General features: G+C 36.9%; 1 protein-coding gene across 4 annotated transcripts in view; it reads right to left on the reverse strand.

Annotated features, from left to right (window-relative positions):
• Cadps2 (calcium dependent secretion activator 2) overlaps window positions 1-26997 on the reverse strand; it is a 501414-nt gene that overhangs the window by 132707 nt on the left and 341710 nt on the right. For all 4 annotated transcript variants that reach the window (XM_028762525.1, XM_028762526.1, XM_028762523.1 and 1 more), the window contains exons 10-13: window positions 21548-21656; window positions 19933-20133; window positions 9110-9246; window positions 6867-7054 (exon numbers count right to left, since the gene is read on the reverse strand). In XM_028762525.1, the coding sequence (XP_028618358.1) occupies window positions 6867-7054; window positions 9110-9246; window positions 19933-20133; window positions 21548-21656 (635 nt within the window). The remainder of the gene's footprint in view (window positions 1-6866; window positions 7055-9109; window positions 9247-19932; window positions 20134-21547; window positions 21657-26997) is intronic.

A 26997-nucleotide genomic window follows, 5' to 3' on the forward strand; every position in this document is an offset into this window, starting at 1 on the left:
TGGCAGCTCAAGGATCACATAATAAAATGAGGTCTGAGCTCAATTCTCAATAATTTAATGAATGATCAAAATGTCTTGAAGGGAATCTTTAATATTTCCTACATAGAAAATTTCTAACATGGTGTAAAAGTATCATTTAGGAGAATATAGAGTCTCAAACCATTCACTGAATGTATGATCCACTATAAATAAGCAAGGTAGAAAAAAAAATTGCCCCCAAATCAAGGAAAGAACAATTAAGGGGAAATAAAGAACACAATTAAGAAAAAACCAATTAAGAAAAAAAATCCATGACAAGGAAAGGATAAGAATGTAAACCTTTGAGGCAGAGGGGAGGTGACTGAATCTGTCAAAACCAACAACCGCAGGAACTATGGAGGGCAAAGAGCGACCTTGACCCATGCAAACGTGAAAATGAAAACTAACCAGCCAACCAATACAGTATAAGATTATGGATTTTTAGATGGAATGTATATTGTGACAAATGCTTGATGTCATCTCATTGAAGAGGAAAGAAGATAAGCTACTGTCCCATTGAATACTGGAGAGATACTGCCTAGAACCAGAGTGCTGGGGTTGTACTTCTCAGTGAATAGACAGTGGGTGGTGTTCAGATGCTTCACTGTTGGTGAAAGAAGTGACAAATAAGGATGAAGGAAAAGCTAATAAAATGAATGCTGTTGTCCCAGGTGAGCAATAGAGACCTTGCTTTTGTCTATGGCTTACTTGACGTATCTAACATAATAAGATACCCTTTCTAGCAGGCTCTTTTATCTGGTGCTTCAGAAGAATCCCAGAGTTGCTTAACATGGACAGAAAACAGAGAAAACTGATTATCTGACCTCTGTAACTGTTCCCCAGGATGCAGCCTGTCTCCCTACCTGCCTTCATGGTAGACTTCTTTTTTCAGGCTTTATGCTTTTTTTAATCTTCCACTAGGTCTACAAAGATCCCAAGCAACATGGTGAAAAGGAGCTGCAAGATTCCAGCAAGTAATTTCTGCTTGAAGCTTTTTTTGTAGAATGCTCTGACCATAATGGTTTCCAACATTCACCCAAGCACTAGGTACTTCTCCAACAAGACCCCCAGAAGCTCATGTACCTAACTCAGCCTGGCTGGTGAAAAATCTTGACGTATAAAACTTTCAATCATTATAGCTCAGCCACAGTTGGAGGTGTCCAACAAGTAACATTCATACAAACATTTTAAAAGTCAAAAGCGTTTGAAATCTAGAATATTTCGCATCCCAAACATTTTGGATAAGGGGTAGTATACTTGCATAGTGTACATAAAAAGTCATTACCTGTTATCTCAATAGTATCTGATTATAAACAAATTGTTGACATAATTTTATTTGATTTCGGAACCAAAGCAAGTAGGTATCATTGTTTTTCTTAGATACATGAACAAGTAAGAGGTGTGGCACAGGAAGATTAGGACCAGTTGTTCAAAGCCAAAAGGCTGGTAAGTAGAAGACCCAGAGTCAAGATCACAGATACTTTGATTTCCATCTCAGTGCTATTAGGACATATCAAGACTTCCCTTTCCCCCGAGCTTTTTATCTTTGTGTTGTCCGAAGAGAGCACATTTATCCTGCATCATGTTGAACTATGTTGGACAGGTAAAGATAATGCTAAAAATGTGAGATCAAAGCAGATTTAGGGATGTTCTATATTTTCTCAAAAAATGTAAAGATATCATGATTCTTATGTGAAAGGCATTCAATCATAATATCTTTTAGTTTTATGCATTTAACACGCAGGTTGGAATCTGTCAGATGAACCATATTTTGAAGGAAACGCTGCTCATGGTATTTGATCTTGCTTCCCACTCCTTAGAATTGAGTACCTGCAGTTAAAATCCAGGTGACAGTTATATCTGAATATTTTTGAAAGGGTCTCTCGCATGCTGACATGGAGCCAGCCATATAATACCGGATGATCTTGAATTCCTGATCTCCTTGTCTCTTCCTCTTGTGTGCTGGGAGTACAGTCTTAATTATCATTTCTTTATGCCATATACCTGTGTCTAGATTAAGAGGTAGTAGTGAAAATCTTACAATCCTCTTTGATTCATTGTCTATGATTTTACTAAAATAGGTATTCTTATCTCTGAAATTAGAGTGGAGACGCAGAGATATAATCTCCAAAGCGACAATCAAGGTGAATATTAGCATCTACGAACACAGAAGCATCAAAATCTGATGATCTGACAGAGGCTCATAGAAAAAAAAGGTAGTTAGTATATGTACTACCGTTGCATTGTACACTTTTACCCCCTACTGAAAGCCAGCACACCAGGGCTGTCCTTTAAAGTCTCGTAGCAGATCCCAGGTGGCTTTACTCAAGGTAGAATTATGGGTGACTATAGCGTAGGTCTTACATTAAATTGGGACATAAAAGCCATTTTATGCTGTGGCTTTCGTTTCACCACCCTTGGCTTGAGATACAAAATCGAGGCATATAAACACACATATCAGCCTCGAACTTTGCCCTTAGGATGCATTGTCTCTCCCATCTCTGTTCACCTCTGTGGGACCATCATTGTGAGAGGCTGTTATTCACGGGTGTGTGTGGTTCTTTTCCTGCAGGAGTGGGCTTGTTTCTGTCCTTGACTCACTTCTTTTTCTTCTTTTCTTCCTTCTGTCTTCCTCTGTCTTGGTACCAGCCAGGCCCTTTCTGTTTGTGTCGATTCTTTTATTTCAGAGAGCTATTCAGTCAAGACGCGGCTCACAGAATGCACACACCCAGCAAGCTCAGCACTGCATGATGGGATGTACTCCCTGAGGGGAAAAAAAAACCCTCACTGCAGACGCTGCTGCTGTCCTTCACTTCAGCTAATAACAAAAGCTGAGCCTTCTTCCTTTTGAATTTGTTTGTCAGAGGCGGTTTTCAGGTAACGAACAAAACAATTCTCTGTGTGTGTCTTGACAGATTCAAGAGTGATCAGAAAAATGCCTACAGTAGACGGCAGGAAAGTTGGGACTTGACACTGACACAATTCTTAACAAAACTCTGTACAGACAAACATCAGATGTGGCAGATGTGCGCTATGGTAGCATATCCTCAAGAAAGAAGTGGTTGAATTGGAATATTCTATTAGCGAAGAAATTAGTAATGTAATCACACACATGCTGCAGTATTTCTGCTTAGCAGGAGGTAGAATGGCTGGACTACAGGATGTTTGCATGTCTCCTTTCTCACAGCTCACATCTTTCTCAGCTGGGTGGTCAGGAAAAGTGGACGAGATTAATGTGTGCATCCACTGTCCTGCCATGGCTATCCCTGGCCTTTCACACCTAAGAACTCTAAATTCCAAGAGGTTAAGTCGTTTTCCAATCCAGTTTAGTCTTCCAAATTTTAGAGCCAGGATTCCAGTAGACATGTGTGGCCCATTTTATTCTTGCATCCTGGGAGTAGGGCATCTCCAGAATGGTAGGTTTTGGGCTCCAGACATCACAGAAATGCAGCAACGCTCAGTTTCCTCTTGATAACATCTGGCTTGAGCTGAAGGTGGAACTTCCACTTCCTTTCTTTCTCTCCTTTAAGTGGCATCCACCCAGATGTTGAATCAGATACCGACTCACTGTGTATATTTTAACTTTTTATAAAGTGGACTTAATGGGCAAATTGGATTAAATACGCAGGGATATATAAATACACTGTATTACAAGTTATATGACCCAAGAAGCCCACACCCTAGAGTGTGGTCTGCTGTTCTCCTATGTCTCTCTCTCTCTCTCTCTCTCTCTCTCTCTCTCTCTCTCTCTCTCTCTCTCTCCACAACATCCAGCTTAAAATACATACTAAATTCATTTCTTAATAAATTCCAACTTTGCTTCATAAAAATTACATTAACATTATGAAAAAACAATAGTTTTGTAGAATCAAGGTAACTATAGCAACCTCATATTCAAATAGGGTTTCTTCTTAGGCAGTGGCAAGCACTCCTAGGTGCTTCAGGAGCTTTACATTAAAATGTGTCTCAAACACACAAATTTGGGGGCCTCATTAGTTGAATTTCGCACTCAGTGTTTGTAATTTAATTCCACTCTTCAGCACCAATAAGTAAAGTAATATGATTATATAATTGTCTTTTTAGTTTGCTTCCAGGAAATCTTTCCACACATCTGTGAACACTGCCCAACTCTGGGATGAACCTCAAAGCCCAGGGCCCAGGAGGCATTGCAATAGCTATGAGATAGTAAGTGGCTTCATCAAAAGAGCTCTTGACATTGGCTGTCAAGGAAGAGCCATCAAAGTCCCCCAAACCAACTCTCCAACCTCACATGCACTTATCAGAGGGTTCAATTTGGAGAAATGTTTAAAAAACAAAACAAAACAAAACAAAACAACAACAACAATACAAATAAACTACAACTGGTAACATTTTCCTACCATTCAAGCAAGCATGGGCCCATAAACAAATGATAACACGAGAAGACCCCTCCCAAGAATAAGATCAACTTTATCTTACTGTGGACTGACAGATGGCAGCAGTAGAGATTTTAGCAAAGTTTCACTGTATCCATAATATACAAAGCACTTCATTAATGGATGAAGATAATATGTTAATAATAATAAAATTTTAAATTTCAAAATATGATCTAGTAGGATAGAGACAGAATGGGTGTTTAACATAGGCACACTTGTGAGAAACAGCTTAGGGAAGCAACAGAAGAAAGATTTTTAGAGTCTGAATGAGCTATAGAAGGTATCTTACAAGAGTTTTAGGAGACCTGACTGTGAAAGACAAGGTAAAAGGGAAATATCCCATGAAAACTCACAGGTTTTATTGGATAAGCCTCTATGTAAGTAACTTTGTGAGGCATGTTGAGACCCTGATGGAACAAGATTGAGAACGTGGCTCAGAATCTATTTTTAACCTACTAACAGAATGGGAATTACTAAGAGCTTTGGAGCAGTACATGGTAAAAAGTTCACGTTTAATTTTGAAGGTGTCTGATAGGCCACTAATGGGATCTATCCACGATGATCTATACAAACACCATTGTATCTGTAAAAGCCAAGAGAAAGTGAAAAACCAAAAGGAGCAGGACTAGGAGAGATAACTGGAATTAAAAATGGAGACATTGGTGTAATACGCAGACAAAATATTGACAGTGACAGCAACCAAGTCTAAGGGAGAAAATAAAAACATCAAGTTTGACGCCATGAGGCCATTAATGGAAGTGACATGGCCACAAACAATGAATTCCTTTGTTCACTGGGTGTGTAAGTAAACATTTTATTAAATGTTCATTAAACATTTATCTTATATCAGGAGGATTTCTAGCCATGGACAGGAACTACAAGAGTTGTCCAAAAGCTGGATGAGATCTTTGGTTTAATTTTAGATATGGAAATTTGACAACGCTAGTAGAACATTCCAGATGCTAAGTATCTGTAGAGACCTGTAGCTGTGCAAAATAATTGGGTCAGAATTATCCAGACGTCAAAGTGGCAGCTTTGGAAATAGAAAAGAATATGAGATGACAAAAAAAAATAATCTTCAGAAGAAGAAATCAGGCTTGGGAACTGAGGTAAGAAAAATGTTGCACCACACTTAAGAATCTGAGGGATTAAAAAGTATCAGATTGGCAAAGGGATAGCTGAAATAAGTGCGTGAAGGTATGGGTGAGTGACAAGTGAGGGCCTCAAAGCAGAAAAGACTGAAGAATAGAGGCAGGTGCAGGCAGGGGGGAGGAGACACATAAGGGCACTTATGTGAGAAAAGATGGATGGAATTCCAGATTTAATTTTATGTATAGGTTGAAGGTGTTGGTAGAATATTCCAGATGTCAACTGTTAGTAACAAAGGACCTCATAGTTGCCAGGATAACAGCACTTCAGACAATATACATCAATATTTTTATAAATATGAATATAACAGTTTTTCAGTATTTTACAATTCATTGTATACTTCATTTCCAGCTATAATTTATGACTTTGCTTTTCTTATAGATACTTTGGAAAACATGGTGAAATTCCACCCCAGTCACTTAGTTATTCAGTATCTATTTGAACAAGGATGTTCTGAACTCTGAGTTCCTTCAACATTATGCCCTACTGTAAATAACCTAAAACTTACCCAAGTTTATGGGTATGAAAAAAAAATAAAGGAAAGGAAAAAGAAGACAGAAAACTGTGGAGATAATAGATAGAACAATAATTAAACAAGTCAAAAAGGTTAGACTCTATGTACCTCTGTTACAGGAGGAGCCTTAACAAAGCTTCCCTGGAGGCAATTTTAGATGGATAGTGTTATGGATAAATTTTTAAGCCCAGAGGCACAGAGTTATTGAGGGGCTACATTAGGTGATTTTTTTTCTTAGTAGAACAAAAAGTATGTTCAATGGCTCAGAATTTTGATGCAGGGTACTTGCTCCAGAAATCTAAGTTAGGAAAGGGGCTTCGAGGAGTCTCAGCGTTTAGAATGGTATCTGATCATGCTTTAACAGTGAAAGTTTATTCCGTAAAAGCTAAGCAAAGATCCTTAGCCTTGCATCATCCTGACAGCAAACCCTCCTCAGGGACACACATGCACTACAATAGGAATCATCTGGACACTTAAGCTATGCAGAACCAGGTGGCACTGAAGAACGAAAAGACAACTTGCACTCTCATGGATATGTTCTCTGTCTCTCTGTTTTTCAAGTGGTTTTGCCAGCAAAAAGAAACATAGAGTGCAGCTCACCTAAATCAACAGTGTATTGATGTACATTTTTCTTTTGTGTGATTTTTTTTCCTCCTACTAAGAAGAACCTGCTATTTACAATCCGTTACTAGGTGATAATGGCAAAGCACATTCTCCCTGCCTTCCAGGCAACCCTATACATTTCACTGTGTATTTGCAAGTCAAAATACCTGTTGCCGTGCACGTGAGAGGCACAGAATGCAAAGCTGTAATGGAGCAGGGTGGGGTCAATGACAGCACCGTTTTCTGAATGTTCCATCAGTTCTGTAAGGTAGCAGAGATGCCTGTGACAGCCTCTCACACCGTAGCGGGCACAGTACTCATCTAACACAAAGACTTGGCCAGGGCTAAACCACCCCTGCAGGAGAAAAGAAAAAGACATATTTTCTCTCTAAAGACTTGCTTTTCTGTTTTGCATATGCAGGTATTGTCAGCAGCAGCCGCAGAGTGTCTATGGCATTTGCTTTGTTAGTGGCAGCTTTAGATGTTATTTTCAGATGGAATGTATCAGCTTGGGAAGTGACTTGAGACACCGGCAAACCCCGTGACTATGTGTGGGCCCCTTGCCCCTCTCTACTGCCATTCAAAACTAGTCAAATTTTATTCACAAGTTTTATTTACATTTGTCAGTCACAAAGAGTGATACTGCCTAAACTCTGATCTCTTTATGAGTCAGTTAACAAAGCAGACGCCTGCACCAAAACTGACCATTCATTGGAAGCATTATATAACCTAAACTAAACTAAAAGCAGATTTCACTACGTCTACCTGTGGCATGCATTTGAATGCTTATATCTGGAATATCTTGCTCACTCTGCCCTTCCGTGATCATAAGGTTAATAGTGTTTTCCATGAGTGGTACCTTGTCTTTCTTAAGTAAGATCTTGTCTGCTAGAGTGGGGCAGAGTGGGTTAGCTACAGCAGTTTCATAAACTATACCAAACTAATCTACGTGGATTAGATTAAAATGATAAAGTCAGGGGCTTTAAAATAAACATAATAGCTATTATGGAAGAAGGGGACAGAGTTACAGGATGACATATTAATAAAGGAAAGGGAAGAGGTGCCATCCAATCCTACTGTGGAGATGGGAAGGCAATCAATGGAGCATTGATTCCCAGCATTGCAGATACTGGGTCACTACTATTTAGAACATCACACATGTTGCAGATACTGGGTCACTACTATTTAGAACATCACACACGGCACACATTATGACTCAGGTTAAATCAGAAATGTGAACACAATAGAGGAAGACATTTAGTGAGTCTGGTTGACAAGCAAGCACATTCTATTTCCAAGGATTGTTCCTAATCGTGTCATACACCTCTCTCAGTGTATACAAGGTACATGATAGCATTTTCCTCAGACTTGTCTTCTTTGCCATTTCTCCCTCCTTGGCTCTGTCCTTCCCTCTTGTATTTTTTAAGGCCAAATCTTGCTATATAGCCCTGGCTACCCTGGAACTCTCTATATAGATCCGGATAGCCTTGAACTAAAAGAGACTTGCCAAATCTGCTTGCCTCTCCTTCCCAAGTGTTGGGATTAAAGGTGCTTGCCATCAATCGCAGCTCTATTCTCAGACTCATAAACAAATTGAGAAATTGTCAGTGTAAGCTCAACAGTGGACTCATTTCTTCATGTCCACGAGATATCTCCAAAGACTTGAGAATACAGTGTCTGAGAACTGACTTCAAAGCGACCATAAATTACTCTATGAATTTAGCATCGTTAGTATCCATGAGAGCCAAGTAGTGATAGGGTATGTCATTTCCAACAACAGTTATTAGCCTATATAACTTTAATCCCCAGACTCTGTGGTATCAAGAAAAATATAAATTATTACATTAAAATCTCACTCCACATTCAACACATAACAGGCAGCAGTTATTTACCTAAATCCTTTCTGTTTCTACCCCTCTGTCCCTCTGTCCTTCTACCCTTCTGTCTGTCATCTTGTTTAGCGTACCCCATTAGATTGTTAGTTTTTCTGTTTCTTCCTCCTGGAGCTTATGCTGTCCTAGGAGTCAAAGAGACAGGTACACTATAGCAATGCCTGATGAATAGAACATAAATTTTAAAATGCCTGTGCAGTTATTGGTGAATCCTATGGCAGTGGTTTTATGTCTTTATTTAAGGGGTTTTCTTTTTACTCAGCATTCTCGTGGGGCTCTGATGAAGCAGTTCAGCATCTATCCCAGCCTATTCTCCCATCTATTGAGTGGCACAGCAGTGGTCTTCGAGTGTATAATTTTCAAATTGAGAAGCAATCGATTGGAATTCTTCAACCCTAACCCCACTACCATGATTAAATGAGTCAGGAATAAAGTGATGTTTTACAGCGACTATTTCTCACTTTCTAAAATCTTTTATTCTAACCTATAGGTGACCAGAGAGTCAGATTTGTACCTACCAAACAGGAGTACGAATCATTCAGTCTGTGATCCAAAGTCTGTCTCTGGAGAATTCTGAAGAGGAAGGCATGGTCAAGTTTGCAAGGACTCGCAGAAATAAACTCATCCATCCCGTGTTTCTGAAAACGGTCTGCATCTGTAAATTCAAAAGGTCACTTAGAGAACATTTATGTTTCTGATTTAATAACCAATAGTATAGTTTAAAAGGAACACAAAATTCAGGACTCATGATAATAGAAGACCACTCTTTAATACATTGTTTATGATGCAAAGAAGATATGATGTTAATATGAATTGCAAAGTCTGAAGCTACAAAATGACAGGAGGAAAAACCCACAAACCACTTAGAATGAATACATTCAAAGAAAACCTTTTAGCTGTATGTATTTATTATGCATGTGAGTGTGCATCCCAGGATGCACAGAAAGGGTCAGAGAACAACTTGCAGGAACTGGTTCTTTTGCTTCTGCTACCTTGGTTTCAAAGGTCAAACTGAGGTTATCAAGCATGGGTGCAAATGCCTCTATCCTTTGAGACATCACATGGGCTCAAAATCTAATTTTTATTCACAGTTATTCCTCAGACCCACTAGAAGAACAATCTCACTTCCCAATTTTAAGAAAAGTTGGGCTAGACATGGAGCATACTTTTAGTCACAGCGTTTGGAAGGCAGAGGATGAGGCCAGCCTGATCTACACAGAGTCCAAGCCAGTCCTCGCTGCATTGAAAAACCCTATACAGAAAGAGGGGAGAAAAAGAGAAACATTCATGCATTTAAAGATTATTTTTGCAAAAAGAAGTAACCCCCAAACAATCCATGTCTGTTCATAAAGGAAACAGCAATGATGGCCAGGAGCCTGCTTTCCAAGTGGCAAACTAGGACAGAGTTAAGCACACAAGCTTCAGCTGGATCACTTCCAGTCTGTTTTGTATAGAGCTTATAATGGGACCAACTTTAATGCAGAAATGGCATTGAACGCTCTCAAGCTTCAAGTTTAAGAGACATGAAAAAGGGAGCATCGTGGCTTTACAGATATGCAGACAATGCACCACATCTCAAATGGCACTTCAATCAAAGGTTCAAATTTACTGCTCTTTACAGATTGCATCTTTCAACGTTGGTGGACCCTGCGGGTTTATCAAAAGGCAAGCTTTTATGATTGCTTTCATTAATGGTATGTTTTGTCAAAGTCTTCAATGTGATTTACTAAATATAGACAGGAAAAAGCCCACAGACTTCCCAAAAGGAGTGCTGGGGTGTTACTGCATTAGCTTTGACCACATAGCCAGTTATCAGAACTAAAGTGGACTTTTCAACAGTTATAAACATGATGCCCATTGTTCCTTAAAATTCATACATAAATCTCCTTCTGGTCATCACACGAGAAGAGTGGTAAATGCAAGCTAAGTGTAGTCTCTAAAACCCATGTGGCACCATCCTAAAACTACCAAGGAAAAGAGACAAAAGTTTATTGATTAAACCCAATTATAGAGTCAGGCTCATAATAAAACTCAATATTGATCTGTGGACATGATGCTAACATAATCAGTCACATTTAGATATTTAGCCCAGATCATATTGATCCATGTCAAGTTCAACTTTCAGCCATATTTGTAGATGGAAGAACTGTATAATTCAAGCTGAAGGGTCTTGAGAATCACATTAAAAAAAAAAGACAGAAAAACTAATGTATATCGCAAGTCCAACAAAACACCAAAAACCTGAATGTAGCAATAAAGAATGGAAGACGATGCATTGATGATGTAAGGTATTCCATAATCACCTTTGGATAAAATACCATTTGTGCTTCTTTTATTTTTAATGATTACCCAAAGGATAAAATATATCATATGATACGTAGTATTAAAAAGATGAGCCCTAAATATTTTTTTTGATGGAGAAGACAATTCAACTTATCTTATATTTTGTCTCAGAGTCTTTAAAAGTTGAATATGTAGTGATGTGAAATAGCATTAACCGAGTAGGAGGCAGAACACCCAGGAAGGCAAACACAAGCATTTTACAGTTGAAGGAATTGATCTATTTTAGCATCTTCATTTCTCCAAGTAAGAATGTGCTCAGTGTCACCTTGGTGAGATGATTATTTTTATAAAATAACTGCTGATTTTTATTCATTATTTCTTTCAGCAGAGGTCATAAGAAGCAGTTAAAAATAACGACCATTAATGGTTTATCTATGGAGACCAGGATATGTGATAAATTTCAGAGGAAAAACTCTGAGAATTCTTATTTTATAATAAAGGTTTAAAGAATCATTTTAAAAAACAATAGAAAAATAGTTATAAAATATACGCTTCTGAAAATGATTCTGTAGTTAATTTTTATACTTACATGATTTGTTTCTACCAATAAAATAGCATTTCATGAGATACAGTATCAAATAGTTTTTAACTAACATGACAAAACACAGATTGGAAAATTATTTTTCAACAATTCGATTAGTGATAATATACTCACAAATATTAAGTCGTAAAGAAATATTCTTCTCCAACTTTGAAAATACAAACAAACTAATTAAAGTTTTAAGGTAAGACCCAAAACAAGGTGTAGTGAGACAACTCAGTGAGTAATGGCACTTGCTAATACGTTTATTGACCTGAGTTCAATATCCAGGGCCCACATAATGGAAGGAAAGAACTGCCTGTCTCAAATTGTTCTCTGAAGCCCTCAATTTGCTATGGTACGAGCTAGGCATTCAACAAAATCTCCCACAATAACAATAACAACAAACAAACAACCCCAACAAGAACTTGATGTCCTTAGGTCTTTAGCTTTTCAAAACCCATTCTGCAAAGACCCAGGCTCTTTCTTCCTGAGTCACATAAGCACAGTGCAAAACACAGTGCAAAAGATATGTCTCTCTTAGCTTCTATGATGCCATGATGTATTAAAAATAAGCTGCAAGATAATTTGGACCTCCTTATATGATGAATATTTTTAGCTTTAGTTTTTTTATTTAACTTTTATTTTTTAAGCTAAAGTTGGTTTAGTTGATTGGCCTTTATTTTAAACAAAGATAACAATGTATATTGGTACTTATAGCATCCTGCAAAGTACAAGAAATGATATCAGCATAAAAGCAAGGGAGTAAGATACGGATGCATGCTACTGAATTCTCAGTATTTTTAACATAAGATTCATTTCATATATTACAACATAATGTCATAGATACATAAAGAAAGTAAAAAGTGGGTAGCGTGAAGCAGATTGACAGGTCATATATCATAGTTAATGTCTGTGAGAAGAGTACCTACAATCTACAATCTACATATTTAACAAAGCCAATTAATGCAATGATATCTTCTTACCTGTGTCTTTCATGAAAAACCTACACCCTGCAAACCTTTTGTCACTCTCTCTCTACATTTCTTCGTTCAAATTATTGTCTCATAAACTAAAATCAGAAATAAATTATAATATTGTTTAATCTCTCATTTTCACAAGAACATATTTTCATGCAGTTTTCCTTTGGCATAATTCATCTATAGTTTACTCTTAAAAGACACAGGTGAGTCATATAATCAGTTGGAAAATGTGTTTCCAATCATCTAAAACCTGTTGTTTAAAACTGGGTTTAATACATACACACACACACACACACACACACACACACACACACACACACACATATATTTATAGTCAAATGTTCTCTGATAAGATGCTAGCAAATTTCAGTTTAGTTTGTGTTATAAAAAAGTGTAAGAAAATTATCAAACCAAGCCAGCAAGAAATGATCTTAAATGATACATTGCAGTATGTCATAAATTGTGATGATTAACCTATAGACTAACTACAGATGTGGGACTTGGTAATTGAGGGTGCTGATGGAGTTTCTATGGTAACAGTTGGATATCTAGGCTCTAACATCTCTCAGTGGTATTGTCATAAGAAGTGCAAACAGTGGACGGCATAAAATCCAAATTGATCAATGTTGCTGTTTGCTAGAAATTTAAGAAGATAAAAGAGTTTTACTTAGTTTCATGTGTATGTAGGCTTTCCATTGTTTTTATTATTATTGAAGACCAGCCTTAGTTCATGGTGATCTGATAGGATGCAAGGGATTATTTCAATATTTTTGTATCTGTTGAGGCCTGCTTTGTGATCGATTATATGGTCTATTTTGGAGAAGGTACCATGAGGTGCTGAGAAAAAGGTGTATTCTTTTGTTTTAGTATGAAATGTACTATAGATATCCGTTAAATCCATTTGGTTCATAACTTCCTTTAATTGCACTGTGTCTTTGTTTAGTTTCTGTTTCCATGATCTGTCCATTGCTGAGAGTGGGGTGTGGAAATCCCCCATTATTATTGTGTGAGGTGTAATGTGTGCTTTGAGTTTTAGTAAAGTTTCTTTTGTGAATGTGGGTCCCCTTGCATTTGGAACACAGATATTCAGAATTGAGAGTTCATCTTGGTACATTTTTCCTTTGATGAGTATGAAGTGTCCTTCCTTATCTTTTTTGATTAATTTTGGTTGAAAGTTGATTTTATTCAAAATTAGAATGGCTACTCCAGCTTGTTTCTTGGAACCATTTGCTTGGAAAATTGTTTTCCAGCCCTTTACTCTGAGGTAGTGTCTGTCTTTGCCACTGAAGCGCGTTTCCTGAATGCAGCAAAATTCTGGGCCCTGTTTACATATCCAGTCTGTTAGTCTATGTCTTTTTATTGGGGGAATTGTGTCCACTGATGTTAAGAGATATTAAAGAAAAGTGATTGTTTCTTCCTGTTATTTTAGTTACTAGAGGCGTAATTATGTTTGTGAAGCTATCTTTTGTGTTTGCTAAAAGATTACTTTCTTGCTTTTTCTATGTTGTAATTTCTCTCCTTGTGTTGGAGTTTTCCATCATTATCCTTTGTAGGGCTGGATTTGTGGGAAGATATTGTATAATTTCGTCTTGTCATGAAATATCTTGGTTTCTCCAATTATAGTGATTGAGAGTTTTGCTGGGTATAGTAGTCTGGGCTGGCATTTGTGTTCTCTTATGGTCTGTATGATATCACTCCAGACACCAGAATTCAAGTTAATGAGGGTGACGTCTTCACAAAACTAGTAGTCAAGTCACTGTGACTCAGTGGGGCCCCAAGAGCGAGTCATTTTTTTCCCACTTTAACTCTGATGCTTATAATACATGGCAAAAGGTCTGCAGATATTTGATTGTTGGGCTCAAGGAGGGTGGCACCATCGGGGGAGGGGTTACTTTTCTATCAAAAAAAAAGTCAAATGTGGAGGAAAAAAATATAAGCTTATAAACATTATCACAGTGCCATACATCAGGCAACATGGAAGAGTAGTTTCTAAGAGATGTGAGATTAAAAAAGGCAAGCCTTAAATCTGCCTTACCTTAGTGCCAGAAAAACTGCTTCAGGCTGCTGTCAGGAGAAATGACCTAAGTTATGGCACAGAAAGCCCAAGTACTCTTGGCTGAAAATGGGCTGACCCTGGAAGGAAGGCCACTGTGGATGAAGTTGTCAGGAATACCCAAAGAGGTAGGCAGGGAGGGAATACTCAGCTGAGGAGTCTCTCCTCCCTGTTAGCAGTTTCCATCACCAGTTCCTCCAGATGCAGGTAAAAGCCTTTGTCTGCAGTCAACAGCAGTATCTATTGGCGTGTGCTACAGGCAGGAGAGCTAGTGTGTGGAAGACTGGCTCCCATGTGGGAACCACTGCTACTCAGCATCTGTGGCTGCAGAAGCTATTTGAAGGAGACTCTGTGTGTGTGTGTGTGTGTGTGTGTGTGTGATTATTTTATGAGAATATAAGAGGTGGTGCCCAAATCTCTCACTGATTCTGGAATGTTTGTTGGTTTTATCTTGGCAGCCAAAACATAAGGACTATTAAGAAGTATTGTGATCAAGTAACAGAAAATTAATCCTAGTAAACACAGCTTAATCCTTCCCAGAAAAACTTAAATCCCAAGGAGGGGGAAAAAAATCAAACTCTTTCTCAGTAAAGTTTCAGAATGTCTCATGATGAAAACTAAAGAAACATAATAACTAAAATGTTCAGGAAAATAATTGATGAGGAAATTTTTAAGTGGCTGAAGAAAAAAATGACACACATAGTGGAACAATCGAACAACAAACGGAAGTTGTAAGAAAGCAGAACAAAATCTTTAAAGTGGTAGAACTTTTTTTTTTTATTCTGCTTATAAGAAAGTGAAAAGAATTCATCGCCAAAGCTTGACACTACAAGATAAAAAGTAGCAGAAGTCTTCCATGTAGTAACATCTCTATACAGGATAGAAATACAAAGGATGTAGCTAATGTACCCCAAGAGAGAAGAATCTACTGGGAGGACTTATACTACCGGACTGCCAAGGTTCTAAAGCTCCAGCAAAGTACAATAAAAATATGGAAGATAACCCCACTAAAAGAAAAGAAAGGAGAGTCCAGAAACATGCAGATATGCAGTCAATTGATGCTGACCAATGTCCAAGGGTAGCCTTTGCAGCTCACCAAATGCATATATGGTTCCATGATCACTGATATGAACATCAATGAATATGAACATTAAGTCAGAATAGATGCAAAAAACCTAAGAGGCATATTATATGATAGCTAGGTATAGGACGCATGTTTAAATATTGCTGTAGGTGAAGATTTATTATTCATGACATTAACGTTACTGTCTATTCTCAATTTGAGATCTATAGTCACCAGGAGATGATGAGCCTCTGGGCATTTCTTTGGAAGTTATCTTAATTAGGTTAACCAAGGTGAGGGGATCTGCCCACTGTGGGTGGTACTATTCCCTAGGATGATAGAGACCTTGGTTGATAGAGACAGCAGAAAGTGAGCTTTGCACAAGCTTCCATTGTGCTCTTCTTCCTGACAGTGTATGGCATATGACTGGCTGCTTCCAGCCACTGCTCTCTTAGTTTCCCCAACAGAATGAAGTATATCTTTAATTGTAAGACAAAAATCCCTCTTTCTTTCTTAAGTTACTTTGTCTGGGTAGTTTAGCATAGCAACAGAAAGGTAACTGAGCATAACTATTTAAAGAAATAAGAAACAAGGCCTCTAATTCCAGCATTCCAGATCTTGATGCAGGTGCTGGAGAGATGGCTCAGCAGTTAGGAGCACTGGCTGCTCTTCCAGAGGTCCTGAGTTCAATTCCCAGCACCCACATGGTGGCTCATAACCATCTATAATGGGATCTGATGCCCTCTCCTGGTGTGTCTGAAGACAGCTACAGTGTACTCACATACATAAAATAAATAAATAAATCTTTTTTTGAAAAAAGATCTTGATACAGAAAGAATATAGATCATGAGTTCTATCATAATACATTATCTTAAAAACAAAACCAATTGCAAGAAGAAAAATGACTTCATCAAAATTGAGATATTTCTTTTGAAAGGAACTATTAAGATTTATGGTAGAACAAGCCACAGATGAGAAAATATTAGTCAAGTGTCATATTTTACATCCAGAATATATAAAAGATATCTTAAAACTCAATAATAAGAAAGTAATACAAGCAAAATGTTTTAGAGGTCAACTAAAAAAGAAGATAAATGAACAGTAAATTACCAAAAGGAGAACAACACCAAAACAGAAGCCACAGGTTACTAATGAAAATCTCAGTGCCAGGGCTGGGTTACCTAAAAGTTTTTAGCTAGAGTACTATGAGGCCTCCAAATAATACGGATACTAACTACGTCTGAAATTTTCCTATCAGAGTTGGATGGCAAGAGTCTATTACTGAAGATACCACATGGTTTGTTTGCAGGATGTACAGCATTCTAGATACATAGACAGTAGATTTCTTCCTGCTAGCCAGCTCTCATAATGTCCAAAGATACCATGTAGGTTGCTTACAGGTGGCGTAGGAGGGAGTATTTTCAGTAAGTCTTACTCAGTTGTGGCCCCTGTGTGCTCTAGTACAGACTGGCTATACAAAAAAAAAAAAAAAAAATGACCTTTGCTGCAATAGTGGCAAAGTCAGCAATGGCAGTAACCACCTCCTTTCTGGCTGGGTTTGAAGCATACTCCACGGGAAGGAATTCTCCTCTGGTATTGTATGCTTGCTCAAAAACCATGGCTTAAGAGGCCAGAGGCTTTAGTAGATAAGCTACTGCTGTTTTTAATTCTATTGAATGGGTATGACATGCTTCTCAATAACCACGTTCATGCATGTGGATACGTATTGTCATTAGCTTTGGTTAAGAAAGGTTCGTTTTCCAGTGGGTTTCAGAATAAGTGCAGAAAGGCATCAGTGATGAGAGGCAGAGCATAAGGGACTGCTAAATACTTATCCTTACATAGAAGAACAGTTTTACTCCCCCTAAAGTCAGAGAATGCGACTGAGGAGGGAATAAAAGTCAACTAGGAGTGAAGGAGGAGAGTGGGATGGGATGCTATGTTCAGGGGCACACAAGGCCCCAGGCTTCCCTAGGTATAGACAATTAAGACTTACAAGTGGAGGAAGATATCTTTTCTTCAATGTGTAATCACCAGTAAGAAGCTGATAAAGAACCCTCACCCAGGATGCTGTAAAGAACCCTAAAGCCCACAATACAGCACATAAAAAAATAAGAAAAGACAAAACTAAAAAAAAAAAAAAAACCAAACCAAACAAAACGTGAATGTACCAAGGAGATTAGTTGGGATAGGAAAGTCATCACTGGAAGTGGCCAGGGGTGGGGAGCAATAGAAGGTAAGGAGAGACGAGAAAGATACAAATACATTATGTGCATGTATGAAAACAGTCTAATGAAGCTCATCAATTAATATATACTAATTAAAAGGAAAAATTACACTAGCTCCAAAGTAAAAAAAAAAAATAGGCAACAACTAAGAAGAAAAAAAAGATGCACTAGCCATCTAATTATGCCATGGTTAATACCCTAGCGAAGAATAAAGGAGTGGTCCACAGATGAGAGGCTAATATTAAAAAGCATGGAGTAGGAATTTTGAGTCAATAAAGATAGATTTTATAGGAGAAGCTGAAACAGGTAGGTGTTACTCAAACAAGAATTTAGATGTGTTCTAGGTCTTTTTCTACATGACAGAAAACAGGTAAAAACATAAAGGGGACAATAACAGAAGGTGCAAAGAGACAAGTACACTCCATTATTCAAAAGGAAATGCTAAACGAATGATATTAGGTGCAAACATCTAAACAGGAATGAGAATTTCAAAAATAGAGCTGAACCAGAAAACTAATACTACAGTATCAACTATGAGGCCCTGATGGCTCAAAAACCAAACATGGATTTGAAAGAAGACAAAGGAGGTTCCCATTAATTACTGTAGAACTGTATCCCATGGATAAAGAATGGAATCTGGTCAACGCAGGTGGTAAGAACCAAAGTTCTAAATACTCGGTTTATGCCTATTGAATATCTAAGTCAGGAGAATCAAAAGTATAGATCATTCATAGGGGCAAAGTAATCCAGGGACAATCCCTGATCAGAGACATAAGATACAAAAAAGATTCTTCAATATTGAGAAAAGCATTCTGGTGTGTGTGTGTGTGTGTGTCTGTGTGTGTGTGTGTGTGTGTGTGTGTGTGTGTTTGCACTGATGGAGCCTTGCATCCGATGGCTTAATACGATAGCCCATGCAATCATTTCTAACCTGAGATGTTCAGTAGCAAGGCAGCCATTGATGTGGTCTCAGGCTGAGACAGAAATGCCAGAATGAGGCTCCTGAATGAGTTCTCTGTACAGCACAGTGCTCTTAGAGAATAGTCAACAAGAGACTATGTACCACTGTGGCAAAAGCCTGCTAAACTATGCAGCAAAGTATTCAAAGGTTTCAAAGGAGTTCAGATGAAGACATACATCCCACCTTTAATTGTTTGGCCTAAAGAGCCTCTAAAGACGCTCAGATGTAACATACTTAAGAGTGTCTAAGAAGAAGAGGGTAATTATTTGATGCATGAGAAGGAAAAGAAGGACATAATGCATGTCAAGATGTTACTATCCCAGAGAAGAACTTGACAATAAAGAAGCCACAACTTGAGCTTAAAAGATAGAGACACACCGAGTTATCTAGAAATAAGGGAGGTTTTGTAAAGGAGTGTAACAAGGTAAAGCCTTTGGTCTAGTGAATATTGAAAGTATGTTTTAAACTGCTTGGAATACACAGCTTACAATTAATCAATCACTACCAAACAAACATGAAAGACACACCAGATCTTAATCAGTATACAGAAGTTGACAAAAGATTAAAGCATCTGGAGAAGCTGTTTTCTATCTTAAAAAGAACAAAAACCTATACTTTCCTCTATCATTCTATAACAGAGACTGGAACAGCTCAATCACTCTGCCACATTATCAAAAACATAGGCAATGAGTAATTCTTCAACATTTAGTGTGCTAGGAACCTGTCATCAAATTTGATTCCACAATATTTCCCCCCTTCTAACAATAAATATCCACTAATGATTAAAAATAAAACAAGATAAAGTTTCTTTTTGGAAGGTTTGCAGAAGTTTAAAAAATGTTTTTGAAATTACAATATAACTACATTTTTTCCTTCACCTTGTTTACTCCAAAACCTCCCTGTTTTCCTTCAGATTCATACCAGTTTTTTTTTTGCTAATGCTATTGCATGCATGCATATATATATTATATATAAAAGTAAATATAGCCAGCTTAGTCCATCCACACATAGCTGTTATCACTCCAGGTTTATGGGAAAAATTAGATAACGAATTCTATGACTAATAGGAACTACTTTTTATTTAATTAGTTAATTAATAATACAAGCTACAATATTGAACAAATTTGCTTCAATTTTGTGTTTTATTAAGGTCATTATTTGATAATCAAATTAATTTTCACAAAACTTACAGAGCTGAGCATCTGCCTGGAGAGTACCTCCTTTAGGATTCAGCTTCTGGCTTTGAACTGCAGGGACTGGTTTATAGGACTGGCCTGTAGCCCTGTACATGGCTTGTACCCACAATATTCTGTCCTGCTCATCATCACTGGCAAATATCACAGTATCTCCCTCTTTCACAGCGTTAAAGAACACCTGACCACCCTGAAGGCCTGTGGAAGAAGAAACACACCATTAAAACATACACAATGCACAGATCTTAGTCCTACTGACCCAGCTTCACTCATAGGATCTCAGGGCTTTAAAAGATCTAATTTGAGAATCACGTCCCCAGTCCACAATTTAAAGGGACACAGCAAAATCAATGCTACACACAGCTCATGGAGACAATCAGTTCTTGACAAGAGAGTAATACTCAAGACAACAAACACACTCCATAGAAACACATAGTGAAATGTGGTATTCAGTGCCAGTTAAAGGAAATTCTTTATGTTTGGCATTCTACATGTATGCAAACTATGAGTTTAGAAGTAATAAAGACGCAGGTAAGGCAAACACGATACCTCATATTGGACAGTAAGTTTAGCTCTTTGGATAAGATGATATTTGTAAGTGAGAAGTTAGTGGATGTGGTCATCAAATTTGACTTCTTCATGTCTGTATGTTATTTTTAAAATGTATCTAAAACTTACTATCTGTATTTCTTAATATTGCTAATTTTATGACTATCCATATATTCATTTATTTACTCATTATTTTCAAACACCATCTGCTTGGTACTACAGCCTCCATAGCTCAAGGACCCTCACACTTGAAATACTTGATTTTAGAGTATTTGGAGTGTGGACTTGGGATCATTACAAATAATGAGTTTTCGTAAGGGCGAGATCCTAGCCTTAACATCAATTTCATGTAATTTCGCATAAACTTATATCCACAGACTGAAGTTAATTGCTATTAATATTCTTATTGTCTATGGACTTGTAGTTACAACTTGTCAAATTATTTCAGATGTAGAATTTTCTAGCTGTGGCATCAGGTGAACATGCAAAAAATGTTTTAGACCTTGAATTTCAGATTTTTCATTTGGTAATGTTCAAACTACTTTAATATACTTGGAGGGACAGGAATATAAAAATACACTTTTATGGAGAAAATTAGAATACTGTGTATATGTTGGCATGATATGCATACCTTTACTTGGGAGGCAGAAGGATGTAGATGTCTCTTAGTTTGAGGACAGCTTGAGTTTCAGGCTAGCCAGAGCTATACAGACTCTCTCTCAAAAATCTATCATCCATCCATCCATATATAATTTATTTGCCATTCATTACCTAATTGTTTTGTAATTTTGGTTCCTAGTGAAGTTTCAATATGCACTGGTATATTTCATTTAAGTTTTCTCTCAGTTAAGATTTAAGAATTTTATCATTGTTTGAAAATAATAAGAGAAGTAGATGATGGTAAAAGACATAATTTGAACCTTAAGGTCTTGTCCCAGAGTTACATGAGTTTCAAATAGGTCCTCTATTCACGAAGGAGAGTTTTAAACAGAGGACAAATGCAGGTGCTTGCAGAGTTGCAGACATCCACACACGATGGGAAAAGTGCTGCACTTAGAATTACCTGGGTGAGGGTCTGTGTAATCCACTGTGTATCCTTCCAGTTGCATTAATTCCTGTGGTTCTGATTTCTTTTCTCTGTAACTGCACATAGCAAAGGTGTACTGGCTAACCTGCTCAGGGTAAATAAAAGAGAAAGAAAAGATTTTTACAGTTACATAAAAAAATTCATCAAATTTAAGCTTTAGTTTTTCTTTTCCTCCAAGCAAAAGCATATAATTTGTATGTAAATTTTTGTATTTTAGCATTTCTCAAAGCCCACCTCTGGGACTGAAGGGCTTCTCCTAGGTCAGCTGTAAGTTAGATCTCGTATGAGAATGGTGATCCAGTATTTTCCAGGAGCTTGAAAACTAGCACACCAACCATACATGATACTATGTCATGGTCAATCTTTCTGTGTGTTCTCAAATTTGTATACAACTTCCCTTTTGATCTGTGATTAAACACAACCAATGGAGATCTCCAGGTTTCCAGTTATATAGGAGCTACACATGACATCTGTATAGTAAAGGAACTCTCAAATATTACTTTGTCTGTGTTGTAATTTAAGCTGCTCTTGACTACAGCAAAGTGCGTGATTTACTCTTTGTCCACTAGAATCTCAGGGGTTCACCCGCATCTGTATTTCTTCCTCATTCTGGTGCTATCAGTATGCTAGCATTTAGTCACAGGATATTTCTCTGTTAAAATATATAATCTTATATGTTAAATACTAATTTAATTTGTGCATTACTAACATATTTCCTGTTTTATTTTTCTTGTTGTTTACTCTGTCTCATGTCATCATTTTAAATTTAGTTTCTTCCTTTAATAGAAGCTTTTGAGTCAAATTTTCTTCTCATCGCAAAATGTCTCTGGCTTGTGCATACTCACAAGTGACAGTCTAGCTGTTTTGTGTATACTACGTACCCTAGCAATCTTGTAAGTGTTTTGACGGTATTATTTCATTGTTAAACGGATATGTGTGCATGCTGAAAAGTCTGGTGAAGGTTCAACTGTGATTTCCTAGTATTTTTCCCCTTCTCTGTGGATATTCTTAAACGTTCTCTCCATCTTTGGGGCTGTCGATATGGTGAGGAGCCAAAGGTGCTTGCTGCTAACCTTAACATGATTTGAGTTTGATCCCGAGATCCACATGGTGAAAGAGAACAGGCTCCAGCAGGCTGTCCTCTACTTTCAGACATACTAAGTGCTACCCACACACACACATACATCAATAAACAGGCTGTCTTCACTATAGTTTCACTATGGAATTGTTAGGGGTGACATGCATATCCTTGTTAGGACAGTGTGTTTCCTCTTAGATAATTTCTGGCAATATCAATTTTTGAATATTAACTACCATTATTATTTCAAACATTGATTTTTGTTCCTATTCATTCTATTTTTCTTCCTTTCAACTTTATAAAAAATCCTGAATCCACATTTTTTCCTACATATGTTCTAACAAATTATATGTTTCATTTTTCTCCATATATCCATTTTGGGTTGTAGTTAATTTCTTTCAAGTCTAACTAACATTCTATAAATAACAGCGCTTGTGATTTTACTGTATTTTATTTTAAATTTTATTATAGATTCCTCCAGTTTACTATGTAATTTCCCTTTATAGCAAGTTCTTATCTCAGGATCTGTAGTTTTAAGCTATTTAAAAGTTCCATCTTTGGAAAATAGCTGATTTAAAATTCTTGTTTGGTTTTCACAGTGTGATGTTCTGTTCTTATGTTTATTCTTTCTATTTGTATTTTCTTTCATTAAAATTCTGCGGCTGTTTAGAAATAAAAGCAGATTAAATACAACTGTTCTACAGTATATGTATTTGATACTTTATGACTGAATTCCCTAAGGTTGAAGGTAATCAGTTTAGTTTCATACTATTAGACCGTAAGCTATTATTCAGTGTAACTTTCTCTGCTGATAGTCTATGAAGCCTATATAAAGAACTTACACTTCCATTTCTACTTTAATACCAGATGTCACAAGCTTATCACCAACTAAAAAGTATTTTATGCAATTTTTTCATTTATTTTCGATTTAGGTGTGTGTGTGTTATGTGTGTTATGTGCACATGAGTGCAGGTTCCCATAGAGGCAAGAAGAAGGTATCAAGCTGGATTGGTAGGTGGTTGTGATCCTTGTGACTTGGGTGCTGGGAGCTGATTTGGGGATCTCTGCACTGCAGTAATAGCTTTTTAAAGATTGAGCCATCTTTTCTTGGCCTCTATGTTTCTTAATCTAACAAAGATATTGAATGCAAACTAAGAGAAAATTTGAAGGCTAATTTTTATTCACATTTAGACACTAAGCACAAACTCAAATTTATTAGGCTAGGGACAGATCACTTTCTTGGTCCATCATTTCACTGTTGTTTTCTAATTTTGTTGCTATCTATATTTTACATTCCTTCCTGGGCATATCTCAATTATGACTTCCTCTGATTGGACAATATATATTAAGCACATCATCTAATCCCACAATCCAGATGTCACAGTCCTGATTCATACAGAAACTTAAATATTTTGTTTTTGATCCCTGGTACCATACTTTTTCTTATGATTCAGCTTAGCATATAAGATATGTAATATATACAATCCAGAATTTCCAGGTGTTGAACAAGAAATATTTACCTTCTAAAACTGGAGACTGAACCCAATATCTTCAATACATTAGGCACACATTCCACCATCAGGTTACATCTCAAACCCATGCTTTATGATAAAAGATCTAGCTTTGTAGCACACCCTGGTAGTAAACTTAATAATCCTCCAGCCTCTGATTCCTCAGTCACCGAACTATAAAAAATTTGCCACCATGGTCATCTCAAAAAAGAACTGGTAGTATTACCTTACAACCAGACCACATTACCAATTGAAATACCTTAGGTAGGGCTTTAATTTTTATATGCATAGACTTAGTGAAGAAGAGATTTAACTCTTGTCTTCAAGACATATACCTAAGAGACATCTAATGCCAGTTTCACATTCTAGAAAGACAAAACAAATACAATGATGGGCTTAATATATAAAATGAAGCAAATAACATCAACGGCGTCTTAGGCATTAATAAATTGTAGTTAGATATTAAGGGATTTGGTGAAGCAATGATTTAACATTAAATTAGGACAAAAGATACTTTGAATATATAATTAATGGGTCTCCCTTCTCCATTTCTTATTTGCAAGATATTAAAACTATACTAGGAGGAATTCCCTGGCACATCACTGCCTTAATAATCTGAAACCTGCTGGGAGAGAGGTAAAGAGCATAGGAGGGCCTGACTTCTATACACAGCTTTCAGATACTTTCAGCAGTTACTAACCAGAAAACACAACTATCACTGGTTGAAGTGCTCCAGAAAGACTATTCATTCATCTTGCCCATCTCAGTCATTTCTTCACCTGAACTCCCATGTAGGAGAACATTACCTTCAACTCTATGAATCTTTCTTTCTATTTCTAAATCTAAAGCCACTATATTTTCTTCTAAGATTTTTAATGCTGGTCCCCATTGCTTTTCTAACTGTATTTCCTTATCTTCTGTTTCCTTTTTTATGACTTAACTTTTCCAGAACATTCATAATCCAGCTTCTAAAGCATGTGCATGTATTCTCTCCCAATGGCTGCATGGAATGTGTTTTACTTAAATTCAAGATATGTTTTCATCTACCATATTTGAAAGTGTAATACTTTTAAAAATATTAAGTATATACTTGTCCTGTTTTAAGTAGTTCACCAGACCAAATGGCCTTTACTCGCAAATGCATTCTCTTCTAGTCATAGCTGACATTTGATTTTAAATGCCAAACACTCCACTTAAAATATTTGGCAAATGATCAGCATGAAGGCATATGATTCAAGCTAGGGAGGCAGTAGGTTATGAATTTATTTCTGAACATTGCATATTAAGTACTGCATTCACACCATTCTTCCTTCCTTGTCTTCCCTCTAACTCCTCCCATGTCTACCTAAGTCCTTCTCAAATTCATAGCCTCTTAATCTTTACTATTATTGTTTTATACAGTACACAGAACGTATAAATACAACCTGCTGACTTCATTTAGTATTGTACATATGTGTTTAGGCCTGACATTTTATAACTGGCAAACCAATCAGGGGACTTGTTCCTGGAGAAGATTATGTCTTCCTTGTAGTAACCATTAATTGCCATAGCTTATCATCTAAGGGTAAAATCTTTTGAGAATTTGCTATCCGTATTGGCATATCAATTTGTGTAGTTATTTTTAGGTCTTGGTTAGGCAAGTTCTCAGGACACATATGGACAGCTCAGTTGTAGCCATTTCATAAGTAATCAGTCACACACTAGCACTATGAAGATTCAGGAACCATGAATTTAGAGAAAGAATGGAACCCAAACTTGGAAAACAACTAGTCAAGATGTGATCACTTACACAACAAATGTTTGTGCCATTTATTTTGTGTATGTATATGTGTGTGTGTGAGAGTGTATGTATGTATACCACATACATGCAGTGTCTGATGGGTGGTGCACTAGGTTCCCTGGAGCTAGGGTGTGAGACATCAGATATGGGAGCAGGAAACAGAACATGACACCTCTAGAAGAACAGCAAGCGCTCTTAACTGCTGAAGTATTCTTTCAGCCATGAGAAAGATATTTTTAATTTCTTACAAACATATGTATCCTATGATAAATATACCATTTCTATATGCGTTACTATGTAAAGAAAAGGAAAAGCTAAAATATTGGAAAGCAGCATGAACTAAAAACAGGTTAGAAAAAGCTAGCATTTTTGGAATTATAATGGAGCATAATAAAATGTACTTTATTGATGCTGACGTATACATTTCTATTGTAGCTGACTGTGACTATTAGCATTATAGGTTTATTTTTATGACAGTACTATCTTAACATTCTATGGAGCCATTAATCCACAAAACAAGCAAACAACATACAAAATGAATAAAAGATTGTTTTAGCACTGAAGACTTAACAAACTTAAGATTATGTAGTAGGGATTTGAAAAGAATACATTTACAAATCAGACACTAAGATATAGCTCATAAATACAGGAAGAGTGAAACTGAGAGCCAAGCTTTATAGAAAAGAAATGATATGATTATTCCCTAAAACAGGCTGGATATGTATAATCCCAACTCTTATGAGGGTGAGGTAGGAGAATTGTGAGTTCTAGGCCAACCTGAACAAAACTGTAAGGCCTTGTCTCAACAAAACATGACAAAACAAAATAAAGAACCAAACCAAACAACAACAAACAAAACCAAATAAGAACAACCTAATTCAGATTCTACTGTAACAAAGTAGTTCTAAGAAATAAGATGTCTGAGCCCGTGAGATGTTGAGGTTCAAGGTTGCCCAGATGACAGTACTCATACTGAGTCTAGGATATGCCTCCTCACTCCAGGTTGATGTTCATTCCATTCCATTATATTTTAATTCTCATTTTGAAACTTAAAAAA

The sequence above is a fragment of the Grammomys surdaster genome, unplaced genomic scaffold (assembly GCF_004785775.1).
Source record: "Grammomys surdaster isolate TR1022 unplaced genomic scaffold, NIH_TR_1.0 134, whole genome shotgun sequence".
NCBI lineage: Eukaryota > Metazoa > Chordata > Mammalia > Rodentia > Muridae > Grammomys > Grammomys surdaster.